The following is a 15,320-nucleotide window of genomic DNA, read 5'->3' as shown; positions in this document are numbered from 1 at the left end:
CAAAACAGACTTAGTTCAACAGTTTCACTAGATAACTTCCATTACACAATAATGTGAAACAGATCTAAACCTTGCTAAGTCAGGATGACTGGCACTTCTCGCACAAATATTAAAACACAAATGATCAACATTTTAAGACCTATAACTCTAACTTGGTCCATCTCTTCTTTCCATTATTTTTCCACTAAGAAAAGGACAAAATTAAGTTAGGGGAAACAGTCAACACATCACTTCACAGAAGCTGAAAATTGTACCCAATTACTTTACAGAAATGAATTTGTTATGCACATTCCATACTAAATTCATTACTTACAAACTGTATGTCTTACCATACTACCCAACTAAAATAATTTTGTATGAAATTCAAAATATGTACGCATTTGACATCAGATATATTCTCCTCATAATCAAACATGTCACATTAACTTAGCTAAAATATTACAACAAAAACCCCACACTATATGTTGAAATTATAGCAAAGTATTGTGTACATTCATGTACATATATCTGAAGTAAGCAACATATCAAATTTAATATAGTACTAGTATTTTTTTCTTTATTAAAAATATTTTTTGTAACCTACAAAAGGCATGAACTATTGCTATTCTATATCCTCTGGCCGTACTGGATGCGTTAAGGGTATGACCGATTTCTGATGGATGTCCCTAGATAATGCTTTCCTCATATCTGAAATAAAAAAATTCATGTTACAACTATATCCGCTCTAATTTTCAGAGAGAGAGAGAGAGAGAGAGAGAGAGAGAGAGAGAGAGAGAGAGAGAGAGAGAGAGACTGTGTGTGTGTGTTACATCTACATCAACTATATCCATGCAGCACCTTCCTAGGGAGAGAGAAGAGCAACATTATTCTTAATATGATTCATAAATACTAATAGGCAAATATTGTACTTGGTAATTTTTATGCATACCTCCCCTACAAAACTAAATTTACTAAGTCTATATCTTTCAAAGAATACAGTGCTTCAACATCTGAAACTTCTGAAAGAGAACAGGTGACTAGGGGATGCAGATTTACCCCTTTAGACTATTTATCAGGAAAATGAACAGACTGTACACATATGAAGTTATGAAAGGATTGGCAGCCATGCCCTGGAAAAATGGCATGAAAAGTTGAGCACATTCAGTAATATGCAGACCATGAAGTTGAAAACTATGGTTATTCTAACCTTAAAGACTAGGGAAGGTGAAGACTTAACCTGGCACCTTCACAGCAAGTCATGAATGACTTAACCAATTAACAATCCAATTTAGCTTTTATAACAAATGTTACATGCAATATGGTGAGTGTCAACCTCAAAACTACAGGGGTGTTTCTTGAAAACTTATAAAACATAATGCAAAGGAAGATTTTTAAAGAGGCATTTCTTAGTACCTACAGTATACTATGTGATATTCTCTAACATTACACTGTAACACTGATACAATCTGTGAAGTCTGTGGCATAGTAGTTAAAGAATTGGTGGGATACTTAAAATATTTTACACTGAAAATTTAGTAATAAGAATGAAGGCTACTGAGATGGTGAAAGAGGGATTCTTCTCCTGAAGCTAGGGAAATACCCACTAGTGAGATTAACTCAAGAATTCTTTTGTGTTAATGCAATATGGATATCCATGATTTGCTTATTGTATGAACTAACTTGAATTTGTAAAGCTTCAGCATCTTTTATTGGAATTAATGTAATAAAAAACTTTCTATGCACTACATAAAACAGTAATTAAAATGAATATGTCTACACTGTACAATGACAAAAGACATGCATAAAAAATAATAAAATCTTACCATACGCATCTTCATCCGGATCTCCTGAATAATACTGAAGAACAACGCGATACACAATATACCCCAGTTTCTTGTACATTGTAATAGCTACAAGATTGCTTACACGAACAAAAAGATCAACAAAGAAGCAACGTTTCCTGTATGAAAAAAATAAAAGCTGTAGCAACGAATAACAATTCCTGATTAATAGTTCTTTAAAAATAAAACATATGTTTCAAAGGAAGATAAAATCTGAAATCATTTTTGTTCCATAATCACAAACCTTTAACTTTACTTATGCTAAAATGCCAAGCACAGCTCAGCATTAGCAAAGAATGGTCATCAATGGATGAAAGAACACTTGAATCCTTTTTGTGGAAGAACATTACCACTAAATTTAGTCTTCTTACCAATATACCATGTTATTTTACTGCCCTGGTAAGCTGAAAGTGATCCAGGAAAAACAAATTAGAAGATTGGGAGTAAGCTTTGTATTTAAGGAACAGACATAAAAGCATCTCTTCAGCTGTTCAACCTTGTAAACTCCAAGAATAATATGGCAGTGCCAACTCTGGCTTCCTGGATAATAATCTCTTAAAAACTAATCAAATATAATCAGTACAATGAAATGTTGACTAAATAACTGATCTGTAAAGTGCAATTTATAGAATCAGATGCTATGTTTCACAGACTAGTTATTTCATGAAATAAGATGATGGGCTCAAATAGACTCCATCAACAGTAACAGGAGTTTGAATAAACTATAAATTGAGATCTCATGAGAAACTGAGTCATTCTAGTTAAACTATGAACCGAGAACTTATAAAGAAAACAGAGTCATTCTAAGTAAACTATGAACAAAGCACTTATAAGAGAAACTAAGTCAAGATTCCTAGGTCCTAAAGCAATGGACTTGAGGAAATGTCATCCCAGTTAAGGATCCATCAGTGGAGGATTATTTGGCTGGACCCAAACTGGGGTTGAAGCAACATAAAAATTATAGGACTTCTACCACTTGTTTCTCAGGGTGTCATGTTTCTCTTCTATCGGTTCCATTTTTCATTTATCCACGCATGAATAGACATTGCAGTTTTTTTCTCTGACGGAATAATTAGGAAGCCATCTATACTTTTCCTCAACCCAGTTGTGAGTTTCAAATACCAAGCTGCAGGTTTTGTGTTACAAAAAATAAAAAGGGAGGCATTGCTTTAATATATTCTGACTACACAATTTGAGTTAAAACTCATCAGTGAATTTATTTACTGTCTGCTAATAAGCTCAAAGGTAATATATGTCTTGACAGACTCATCAATATCAATCCAAGGTTTGAATAAGGTTCTATGGAAGAAGGTATTTGATGATTCCCAAAGGCAGTACAAAATTATATGATAAGAAGTCTAGGCTAGAACATCTGGTCAAAAATATGTTACTAAAACATGGTAGTCTCTATAAAGTAGCAAATGGCCAAGGAAAATAAGAGAGGTTAATGCAATGTAACTATATTGCATCAAGATGTGTATTTTGGGTTATCATCAAAGGAAAACATGTTAAGAGATGTGAACATAATTTGATCAAAGGTTGAAATCACATAATGGTGGGATGTCCTTATAAGGAAACTATTTAATTTGTATATTCTCAGTGCATCTGCTTCTTACAACATAATAACAGGCTCTAGTAAATAATGATTTTTAATTTGCACTACAGTATACATCGGCTTTATCTAGAAATGAAAATAATTAAGAGCAGATCACTTACTGGTGAAAAGTAATGATTTTTTTCAGGCTCATTTACAAAATCTGTATTAATAACTTCAAATGTCTTTCTAATACTGTAAACTTTACGAACTAAAAACAAGATAACTTTCTGATTACAGTAAAAATTATGCAGATTTTAGAGGCCTTTCAAGTAGAAGCTGGTATTACAGTACATACTCTGGATTGATAAGCTGTATTATTCTAAAAATGTGATTTGCCATTTTCATTAAGCTATTCTTAATAATAAATAAAACATACCCTGAGTTACCTTCAAAATACTTACTTTTCTGAAATATCTTCTAAGATGGCCATCAACTGTTTAGCCAGACCAAGTCGACGATATTCAGGAGCAACAGTCAATGCAGTTACATGCCCATGCCAGTTTTCACCATGGCCTTCAGCTTTACCCATAACTGTAGACAAAAAACAAATTATTTACCATTCAAACTTTGATAAAACATATCAACACAAATCCTAATCTGTTTTATGGTAAATAATTGCTGCTGATATTTACTGAAGCTAATAGTGATGAGCTTCTCAAGTTGCTCAGTACTCACCACAGGTAGCAATGATATTGGCTTCAGATATTTACCACCAGCTCTGAAAACAGATGATAGTTTTTGCACATGGAATATTGATTCTAATGTTCATGTTAACAATGCATGGCAATCATACACTAGCTTGAAAAAATTCTATGGGCAACAAGTTACCCATAGGCTATATAAAAAAACTTAACCTAACTATAATTAATTATCCTCACTTTCCCTAACCACTGTTGCATACCAAAACCTTCATTAGCCTATGCTATCATCATTAAAATCTTGCCATCATGTTTTCCCTTTACAATGGTAGTCTTGGGTAAATGTCTCCTGAATTCTCAATGCCTTCCTTCCTATAGTCTGTTATGGGATAGGCTATGCAACCCTGAAATTTCATTCTGAACCTATAAACACAAGTAAGTTTTGCATAGGCTTTAGGCTTCCCCTAACAGGTACAGAACAGTGGGCATGTATTATTGGCAGGCCTTGGCTAGCCTACTGGAAGTATATACATATAAGTAAAACCACAGTCAGATAATACCTATAAATAGGCTTTCCCTTGAACAAATCCAGGTCATTTCTAATGAATCTCGTTCTCCCACTGAGCTATTTTGCCCCAATTCCTGTTTTCACTGGATTATTTCAACCAGAATTGTAATAAAGTGGTGATTCCAATATCTTTAACAGTATCTAGCATAGGATATACATGTATGCCAGGCTTCTGCTGATCAGTTAGCAGAAGATGTTAACGCAAGGGTACTGGTAAATCTCATCTGGGAGGGGGGAAGCTCATGCAGACTAGACAGAATAATGAACCTTAGGTTAGGCTAGGTTCTGATGTAGGCTACCTTTTAGCTGGGTACATTTTAATGGTATAGTTGGGGGTACGATCCTAGCTCCACTTAGGTGAATAAATTTCTACTAAGGCTATTAAATATGTAGAATATGCAAAAATTTTTGTTTTACTGGCAAAATCTACAAAATATACCTGTATCAGAGATAGTATAAAAAGTTACTTTGGGCATAAAGTGACAAACTACCACGTAAGTCACAAATTCTGATACTTGGAGAAAAAAATAGTGGAGAAAGAAAGATCATTTTCTACATCCACTTTAATCTGAACACGTTCTCATCTCAGTTCTTGGAAATTAAGAGGTGAAAAGGCACTAGCTGCACATGTGCTGTGCTAGAGCACTTATGCAAGCACTTTTGTTTTTCCATTACACAAAATTAAGCATATATACCTGCCTTTTTCAACTTGTCGAAACTTCATAAATTCCTAAGCTACAGCATCCTGATGCTTTCCGACTCCTCCTAATTTTCAACACCTGATATACTCAGTTTAACTAAATCTGCCTTTAGTGTGAAAAAGTCACTGAAAAGTGCATATGGCAACAGCACTAATTTAATTTATTTTACATGCAAAATCAACATTCAAGCAACTCTATCCATCTGGAAATGATGTAATCCCTTCCTCTAGTAAATGCCTCTCCTAACCATATTGAATTGCTCGGACTGAGACATGCAGTAGCCTACTTCTTTGCCTTGAGTTAAGAAATATTCTGTTTGCAATTTTGAGACTGCCTTATCGACCTCACAAGTTAGTGAGGTCACACCAAGATGAATTTTTGCATTTAACTCCTGCAATTTATGGAGTTTGACATTATGTTGGATCTAGGCAGTCAAGTTATCTACAGTAAAACTGAAGTCTACTACTGCACCCCTCTGGTTCAGTAACTATCAGTTTACATGCATACAGGTACCTGTCCCTAGGAGATTTAATGTAAAAATGTAAACAAAAATGGTAAACATAAAAACGTAGATAAAAGGTGGTAAATATTGGGGTTGGTTACAGGACACAGTAGGCTCGTAGTCTTCAGTTTGACTGGATCTACACCTTAGTTAGGTTAGGATGGGAATGCAAGGGGTGGTTATGCCCTAGGACTTATACTGAACACTACTGGGGCAGCTATGGTAACCTAATTATTAAACGAATGGTCGGACCACTAATATCCTACTAATCAGAAATGCATATAGCTAAAACACCCAGTAGTTTAGCAGTGAAAAATACATATCCTGCTATTCATATAGGCTAGGTAGTAGGGTAAACAACCGCAGACGATCCATCGTCATCTCGTGGCTCGGCCTTATTCACTCTATATTTAATTGGTGAAACAAGAATACAATTACATCTTTAAGCATACCGTTCAAAAGATTGAAGTTTCGTTAACATAATGTAATATATGAAAGCGCCATACAAACTAAAATAAGCATGTGAGCTCTTTGCAAAATATGTTTTCAAGGCAGTTTTGAAATCCAATATGACGGCAGTCGCTTGACTGGACGTTCTAACCACAGCCAATCCACCATCTTTCCCAGCACTCGTTTGAACAATGTTAGCGTATATATGTAACATTTATTGATCTTACTCAAGATTGCAGTTGTAAGCAGCATAATAAAACCACATTTTGTTGCCTATACGTATTAGTGAAAGTATGAAACTTTTTATTCCCGGGGTCATGGTTTGAGCTGAAATTCATTTTTACCTTGTAACCGGTGGTTTTATCCTTACTGACATCACAACTGAAACTCCATAGTGCTTATTTGATTGTTATTATACAGGATTTGGTCTTAATTCACTCTAAATTGCACTTGAACTACGTTGCTCTTCTTGGTTCCTAAGTGCTCACTCCACAAACACAGTTACGGGCAGCACACGAGTACGCGGTGTATAAGGTGCAAAGCTTTATTCCCTTAATTGTTTACTTTACTCGTTATTTAGTTAGTTTAACTTTACTTTGTTACTTTAAAATGTTTATTTAATTCCTGTCTATTATCCCTTTTTTGCAACCAAATTAATCCCGAAAAATTACAAATATTTCTGATGTACTTATGAGCAGACGACACGACGAAAAAGACTCATCGTTGCCAATCTAGTGGAGCTTCACACATTTAAAAACTGTTTCCATGAATTCTAGTTGTCATAGTAATGCAGTAATGATAAAATTGTTATAATATGTATAGTATATACTACAAATAGATACGCTAATTTCACTAATTTCCCCAGTTTTGTGTAAGTCTTATACCCAATTTGGAGGGTAAACACATACCTACCAATTGACAACACTGATAAACAATTGAAGAGCGCAAAGAATGCCGTAGTTCCCTTGGATAAGTAATGGTTGGAAGTTGTGTTCACGGTTGTTTTGACGATAGTGCCCCAGCGTCTATGGGTACAAGTGGTGTGCGGATTTAGCAAAGAAAATGGGAAGTTTGTTGACACAAGCGACTCTGCAAACATCGAGATGGCGTCAATCTTCTAAACATTTTTAATTGTAATTAAAAATTTTGAAAGCACCATGGGGGTAGTGTGTACTGCGTTGGCCACACTTTTCATTACTTTCTATTTAAATCTTAAAATATGGCCTTAGGGTAAAAAATCACGGACGACCAACCCTCATCACGCTGGACGGGTCTTATTCACTCGATATTTAATTGGTGAAACAAGAATACAATTACAACTCTAAGCATACCATTCAAAAGATTGAAGTTTTGTCAACATAATGTGATATATGAAAGCCCCATACGAACTAAAATAAGCATGTGACGCTCTTCGTAAAATATGTTCTCAAGGCAGTTTTGAAATCCAATATGGCAGCTACCGTGTGGATGGAAGGGTATGTTCACGGACTATCCACCATCTTTCCCAGCCTTCCCAGCACTCATTTGAACATTGTTAGCGTATATATGTAACCTTTATTGATCTAACTCAAGATTGCAGTTGTAGTCAGCACAATAAAACAACATTTTGTTGCCTATATTAGTGAAAGTATGAAACTTTTTATTCCCGGGGTCATGGTTTGAACTGAATTAATATTTACCTTGTAATCGGTGGTTTTTATCCTTACTGACATTACATTTTGGTCTCAATTCACTCCACATTGCACTTTAAACAAGTTACTGATCCTGGTTCCTAAGAGCGCGCCCCACAAACACAGTTACGAACAGCAGACGACGACACTGCAAAGTTTTATTCCCTAAATTGTTTACTTTACTCATTATTTAGTTCAACTTTACTTTGTTATTTAAAAATGTTAATTTAATTCATGTCTATTATCCCTTTTTTGCAACCAAATTACCCCGAAAAATTACAGATATTTTTAAGTAGATACAATCCAATGTTTCTAACCTTGTCGTACATCTGGCTGCCGAAAACCATAGAGGAATAGACTACGGATAAGTGGATTATAATGTTTTTTTTTTTTTTTTTTATTGCTAGCACTTTTCATTGATTTACATCTATATTAGTATTTTGATTTTCTTTAATAACTGTATGCCAGAAATAAATGTAACCTTTAATGTTTGCATGCTAAGAATGGCAAAATCATCGTTGCCACATTAGTGGAGCTTCACACATATGCCGATGCATTATTATAAACTGTTTCCATGAATTCTAGTTGTCATAGTAATGCAATAATGATAAAATTGCTTTAATACTTATGTATAAAAAGTACATACTTCCAATACATAGCCTAATTTCACCAATTTCCACGTTTTGTGTAAGTCTTATACCCAGTTTGGAGGGTGAACACATACCGAATGGCAACAGAGAGAGAGAGAGAGAGAGGAAGGCGAAGGAAGGAAGAAGGAAATGGGTGGCGGTGGAGGGGGGGGAGGGTAGGTGGAGCTTTTTACGCGTGTTTGTACCCATTTCTGCATAATGGAGTTTTTGTCTCTTGGTACAAGGACAAGTGTTGTTATTCTTTACGATTAGTGATTCACGATACCCTAATAAATTTCGGCACTGGGTGTAATGCACTATAGCAAAATCTCGTTCTGATACGAGTGTTCGTTACAGAAATAGGTATTCCCAAAATAGCTAACTTTCCTCTTTTAACGACTTTCTGGTCATTGCAAATTCGGCCCCATAATTTCTTATGGTGCAAAAACAGACAGAGGCCCAGGGACCACGAAAACGATTGCGTCACACTACGGCGGTAATACGGCAGTAAAACATCTTCACATATCCAAAAAGTAAATAATAAAGATATATATGCGCATTACGATTTTAAAAATTACATGATTAGCTGATAACAAACTGCATGAATAACTGGTAAACTGTTCTGTAAGAAAGTTGAGTATAGTAATTATTTATAATAGGTACGAAAGTCAAGTGTCATGACGGCATAATACAGGACTTGAAAGAACGTTCTAATTCCGAAAAATAATTACTTAAATTTGAGTCAGAATCGAGTTACTTTTTCAATAATGAATATTTTCAAATTAATCATCATAAATATGTAAAATATTGATGTTTTACTATTTATTTAAAAAATTATCTAAGTGCACGCTTTGTTGTCGTCTTCTACCAAAACAGTTGTTTACTTAACCCTTAAACGCCGACTGGACGTATTTTACGTCGACATTTTTTGTCTCTCGGGTGCCGACTGGACGTATTTTATGTCGACATACAAAAGTTTTTAAAAAAATTCGCGGAAAAAATACTTTTAGGCCTACCAGCCGAAAACTCTTGAATCACGCACCTTGGGGGATGCTGGGAGTTCAACGGATCAAGGTGTTGTTTTGTTTACAATCGTTATGCAGGCGCGCAAGCGCGAATTTCTTTCTTGCCGCACACTAAAAAGTATCTGTGACACATCTCGGAAATTATTTCGTCATTTTGACATAATTTTTTTACCATTTTAAATTAGCCGTTACATGGAGTATTATATATGAAAATGTGCGCATTTTTATGTAGAATACAACAAAAAAATACTCATGATTGTAGCTTTTATCAGTTTTGAGATATTTTCATATAAATAACGATAAGTGCCAAATTTCAACCTTCGGTCACTTTGACTCTACCGAAATGGTCGAAAAACACAATTGTAAGCTAAAACTCTTATATTTTAGTAATATTCAATCATTTAACTTAATTTTGCAACTAATTGGAAGTCTCTAGCACAATATTTTGATTTATGGTGAATTTATGAAAAAACTTTTTCCTTACGTCCGCGCGGTAACTCTTCTGAAAATAATCATACATGCGATTGTGGTAATGTTTGCACCATTTTAAATTAGCCGTTACATAAAGTTTTATATATGAAAATGTGCGCAATTTCATGCAAAATACAACTAAAAACAAAAACAACCCATGGTTGTATCTTTTATCAATTTTGAAATATTTTCATATAAAAAATGATAAGTGACAAATTTTCAACCTTCGGTCAATTTTGACTCTACCGAAATGGTCGAAAAACGCAATTGTAAGCTAAAACGCTTATATTCTAGTAATATTCAAGCATTTACCTTCATTTTGCAACAAATTGGAAGTCTCTAGCACAATATTTTGATTTATGGTGAATTTATGAAAAAAATAACATTTTCTTTACGTCCGCGCGGTCAAACTCTTCCGAAAAAATCATACGTGCGATTGTGGTAATGTTTGCACCATTTTAAATTAGCCGTTACATAACGTTTTATATATGAAAATGTGCGCAATTTCATGTATAATACAACAAAAAATAGTTGAAGGTTGTAGCTTTTCTCATTTTCGAAATATTTGCATATAAATCACGAAATAAAATAGAAAAAAAAACCACGTTAGGTCAAATTTGACTCTACCGAAATGGTTGAAAAACGCAATTGTAAGATAAAAACTCTTACAGTCTGAGTAATATTCAGTCATTTATCTTTCATCATGAAACAAATTCAAAGTCTCTAGCACAATATTTAAATTTATGGTGAATTTCAAAAAAAAAAAACTTTCCTTCCCTCCGCGCGCGGATACTCTCTCTTGCACAAATCTCCGAAATGCGTAAGTCCCATTCTCGGAATATTTGCTCCGTTTCATATAGGCATTTCATAGAGTTTTATATATGAGAAAAATGTGCGCAATTTCATGTAGAATAAAACGAAAAATATTTGAAAGTTGTAGCTTTCTTATTTCCGAAATAATTGCATATAAAAAAATATATATAAAAAAATTTGACATTCGGTCAACTTTAACTCGTCAGATATGGTCAAAAACTGCATTTGTAAGCTAATATTCTTACAGTATAGTAATACTCAATCATTTGTCTTCATTTTGAAAGAAATTGGAAGTCTCTAGGACAATAGCTATTTAGATTTATGGTGAATTTTTGAATAAAATATTGTGTTTACGTCCGCGCGTTACGAATTCATGCATTATTTTGTGATAATATTTTTCTCTGTGTTGGCTTTTTTTTATCGTTTTACAATTTGTTATATAAACACAAAATGATCGCAATTTAGTGAAAAATTACAAAAAAAAAAAAAGTAACAATTATTATCTTTAAACCGTTTTGCGCGTAGCGCGATTTGAATACAATTAATATATGAAATTTTGTTTTGCGCTATCATATATCGCATTATTTATATATGATAATGATAATTTTTTCATTTCTGATGGTTGCATACTAAACTTCAGGCAATGACAAAAAAAGGAGCCAAAAATTAACTCTTAATCTTCAAAACTAAGCGCGCTATGATATTTTTGGAAAAAAATATTTTTGTTTTTTCCGCTTCCGCGCTCAATCTGAAACGTCTCCGGCACACGGGAGACATTTTTTTTTTACCGCTTCGGCGTTTAAGGGTTAAAAACGTCCTGGTAAGGGACCGTGTTCCGATTGTTGTGATGAAAGTGCCCCAGCGGATTTATCACAGGAAATGGGAAGTTTGTTGACACAAGCGACTCTGTAAACATCGAGATGGCGTCAATCTTTTAAGTTATTTAATCGTAAGTAAAAATTTCGAAAGTGTTTTGGCGAGATTTCCACTGCCGTGGCCACCATTTTCATTACCCTCTGTTTAAATCTTAAAATTTGCCCTTAATTTCTAACTTTGGAGAAAAATACTTACTACTTCAAAAGGAGAGTAGAGGTCTTTAGCTCCGTTTCTCACCAACAACAAGTCGCGACTGATGCCCATCTCCGGTGTCAGTACGTGTTTATAATGCACTTTTTCGGAGGGTGGCATGCATTGATCGTCATTGGCCTGATGCAGGCCATGCGGTGTTTTGCCCTAATTTCTAACTTTGGAGAAAATACTTCAAAGGAGAGTAGAGGTCTTGGGCTCTTGCTATCACCACCAACAACTCATGACTGATGACCATCTCCGGTGTCAGGATGTGTTAAAGTACTTTTTCGGAGGGTGGCCAAAAACGCGGTAGTCAGTAAGTTGGCCAGTCCACTCGTTGTCTACCCTACCTACCTACTATAGTATTTAGGCTAGCTAGGTAGAATGAAAATAGGTATCACAGTAATACGCCCTAAGCTACCTCTATCCAACCTTTATAAGAAAAAAAATATCGTAAAGTTCCTGTATAAATTTACTTACTATACCCCATAATGACGCCGCTCGGTGACTCGGCTACCTGAAAATACTCAGGCCAATGGGCGAGATACTGTAGGTAAAATGAAAGCCCGTAGGTCTCTGTCAGCGGATCCAAATTAACATTGTTGAAATGAAACATATCCTCACAGCGGAAAGGCCTCAAAGTAGTCATATTTCACGGTAATTTTGAGCACGACCCTCAGCTCAAAAATAAACTGCAATGGCAGGAGCCTTGGCCCTTGAGTGACTTCCCGACAGGGTTGCCGCGAAGTCCGCACATCACCGAGAAACTAGCTCTGCACCGGGAGGTGTAGATGTTTGATTGCCAAAGCAATGTTATTTTGCTATACTAACTAGACGAAATAGTCACCCTGGTTATGTTATATTAACCGTTCTTTACCAGTATATGATTTGGGTTTACTAATTAAACTTTTTTTAGAGTTAGATTTTCCCCCCTTTCCGAAATTCAGTTGCTTCATATCTTTTGAAACATTACGTAACATTAATGATGGTAAAATTTAGAATCGAACGAGATACGGCCGGACAGTGTTCAGTCTTGAAGCTGATTTATTACATTCGATACACACACACACACACACACACATATATATATATATATATATATATATATATATATATATATATATATATTATATATAAAATTACTGTTTTATAGTTATGATTGTTATATATGATATGATGCGTAAATTAGGCTACAAAGTGAACACGGTCAAGTAAATTTATTCATAAATTCTTTAGCAAAAAGTGGGAAGTTACAAAAAACTGCACTGAAATGTATTTCTTTACTAAAATCGTTTGCTTTCACTCATTTCTTTGCGTTCCCCACAGAGTAAGTTGACATGCTCCATAAATCCTTCGATATTCATAAGTAAATTATTCTTTCTTTTTTTTAATAAGCCACATTTGTCACTTTAGGTAATATGCTGTATGTTAAATCAAAACGTTTGCTGAAGCATAATGAAAATAATCAACCTAATATATAACATAGGTCTAGGCTTCAAAATCAATGTCAAAAGCATTGTAAAGTGACAAAAGCGATATGAAACAAGTAGGTCTATATGCCACCTTTTATGATCCGGATATTTTGAAATGAGATATTTCCCCAAGAGAATGGACAGCATATTATGCATGATTTATGGTGTACATGTGGCAATCCATATAAGCCAAACGAATGCCCTATTCATGGCTATGAGTTTAAAAAAATTGGAAAAGGGCATCTCATAATTGGTCTTTTTTTGTCAATAAGCTACATTAATATAAAGAAAATCCACGAGTATAATACACCACTTCCTAGCATACTAATATCGAAACTTATTCGGTTATAATCAGTTGAATCACTTCAACTAATGCAATTGCCTAATACATATTTGCAGATGTTTTCTCAAATAAATAAATAAACAAATAAATAAAAACTCATTAAACACGACTATACTTTACAATAATGTAAAGTCAGTCTTCACCCTAAGATTAATTCACAAATTGACAAAGTTTTATTAACCTATATATATATATATATATATAATATAATATATATATATAATATATATAAATATATATATATATATATAATAAGACAACATCACGTTTGGGCTACGTCATCTGCTGTTGTCAAGATCGGTTCTTAACTGATATTGGCGCGTGAACACTCGAGACTATACTCTGTTTTTTTCCATCTGTCCATCCGCCTGTGGTGTTTTTGTATGGTAACACTGCGTCCCGGGCTTTAGATAGTTACGCTATTTGTAAGTTTTAGATAAATAAAAGGATATTTTTGGGTGTACATTTGCAACTGAAAAGTGTTTTAATACTTTATTGTATGCGAATTACACCGTTAATATTCGAAATATGATATTATTATAATCGTTGAATGTAAGCTGAATGAAACTATCTTAAGCCCGGGACGCAGTGTTACCATACAAAAACACCACAGGCGGATGGACAGATGAAAAAAAAAAAAACAGAGTATAGTGAAAATGGTTATTTCAAAATATTAGTATTTTCAAAAATACTATGTAATTTTAATCATATTTTATTGATGGAAAAAAGTTTTAAAAGCTTAAATATATATGCGGACCTACAGCGCCGCATACGTGAGGAGTGCAGACCTCAGCTCTGCATTCAATGACTCCCCCTGGAATCTTCTCCGCACTTTTGGTCGTTTCTCCGCGCTTTGGCAACACTGCTTCCCGACAGGTTGTTTTGGTGCTTCTTCTTCTCTCTGGTTTTCTTCGGAATTGGTGGCGCTGAAGTCTCGGATGAGATTGTAAGTATATAAGTACTTACTGAATCTCAGAAATACTAAGCAAACATGTGGAAGCACTTACTGAATCTGAGAAATATCACGAGAAAATGTGGTAGTACTTACTGAATACGAGAAATAGTGAGAGAAATGTGGAAGTACTTACTGAGTCTGAGAAATTATGCGAGAAAATGTGGTAGTAGGCTATTTACTGAATCCGAGAAACAGTGAGAGATATGTGGAATACTTACTGAATCTGAGTGATTTATTACAGGTAAGTCGCATATTTACAGGTATTTTTAGTTACAGTGTCGTTAAGTACGTACACACGACCTTTGCAAATGCATATTACAGGCTACATGGTGCTCTTCCTTCTTTAAATGAGTCTAGACCTGTAGGTCTTAGGTTTTGTTTCTTGACTTCATACTTGAAAACAGTATAACAGAAAGCATTTCACTGCTGTACTTTAAAGTACGTGCTATTGTCCTTATGTTCTCACTGGCGATCCTATAAAATTCATATGCCATTCTTTGCGTGTAGGTTATAATTATATATTCATGGAAACTTACTTTCACATCTTTGAATTTAGATTTTTCTTATGAGATAAAATAAAACCTACGTCCAGGGAGGT

General features: G+C 34.5%; 1 protein-coding gene across 1 annotated transcript; it reads right to left on the bottom strand.

Annotated features, from left to right (window-relative positions):
• Positions 1–451: 451 nt before the first annotated feature.
• On the bottom strand, positions 452–12,682 carry LOC135197589 (N-alpha-acetyltransferase 20-like). The gene is made up of 4 exons (XM_064224647.1): positions 12,433–12,682; positions 3,819–3,948; positions 1,803–1,939; positions 452–687 (listed from the first exon to the last, which is right to left on the bottom strand). Exons 1-4 carry the CDS (start codon positions 12,599–12,601, stop codon positions 602–604), a joined length of 522 nt encoding a protein of 173 aa, XP_064080717.1. The 5' UTR covers positions 12,602–12,682; the 3' UTR covers positions 452–601.
• Positions 12,683–15,320: the final 2,638 nt, after the last annotated feature.

The sequence above is a fragment of the Macrobrachium nipponense genome, chromosome 11 (assembly GCF_015104395.2).
Source record: "Macrobrachium nipponense isolate FS-2020 chromosome 11, ASM1510439v2, whole genome shotgun sequence".
Lineage (NCBI taxonomy): Eukaryota > Metazoa > Arthropoda > Malacostraca > Decapoda > Palaemonidae > Macrobrachium > Macrobrachium nipponense.
The sequence above is the reverse complement of the archived record's forward strand: the minus strand, read 5'-3'. Positions and strand labels throughout refer to the sequence as shown.

What these genes read in the sequence shown, in the direction of transcription:
- LOC135197589 (XM_064224647.1), bottom strand. Translation starts at nt 12,601, where the DNA reads ATGACTACTTTGAGGCCTTTCCGCTGTGAGGATATGTTTCATTTCAAC. An exon ending in CGGCGTCATTATGGGGTATA is followed by an intron (nt 3,949 to 12,432) that starts GTAAGTAAATTT and finishes TTTTGTCTACAG; the next exon opens with TTATGGGTAAAGCTGAAGGC. An exon ending in TTAGAAGATATTTCAGAAAA is followed by an intron (nt 1,940 to 3,818) that starts GTAAGTATTTTG and finishes TTTTTCATACAG; the next exon opens with GAAACGTTGCTTCTTTGTTG.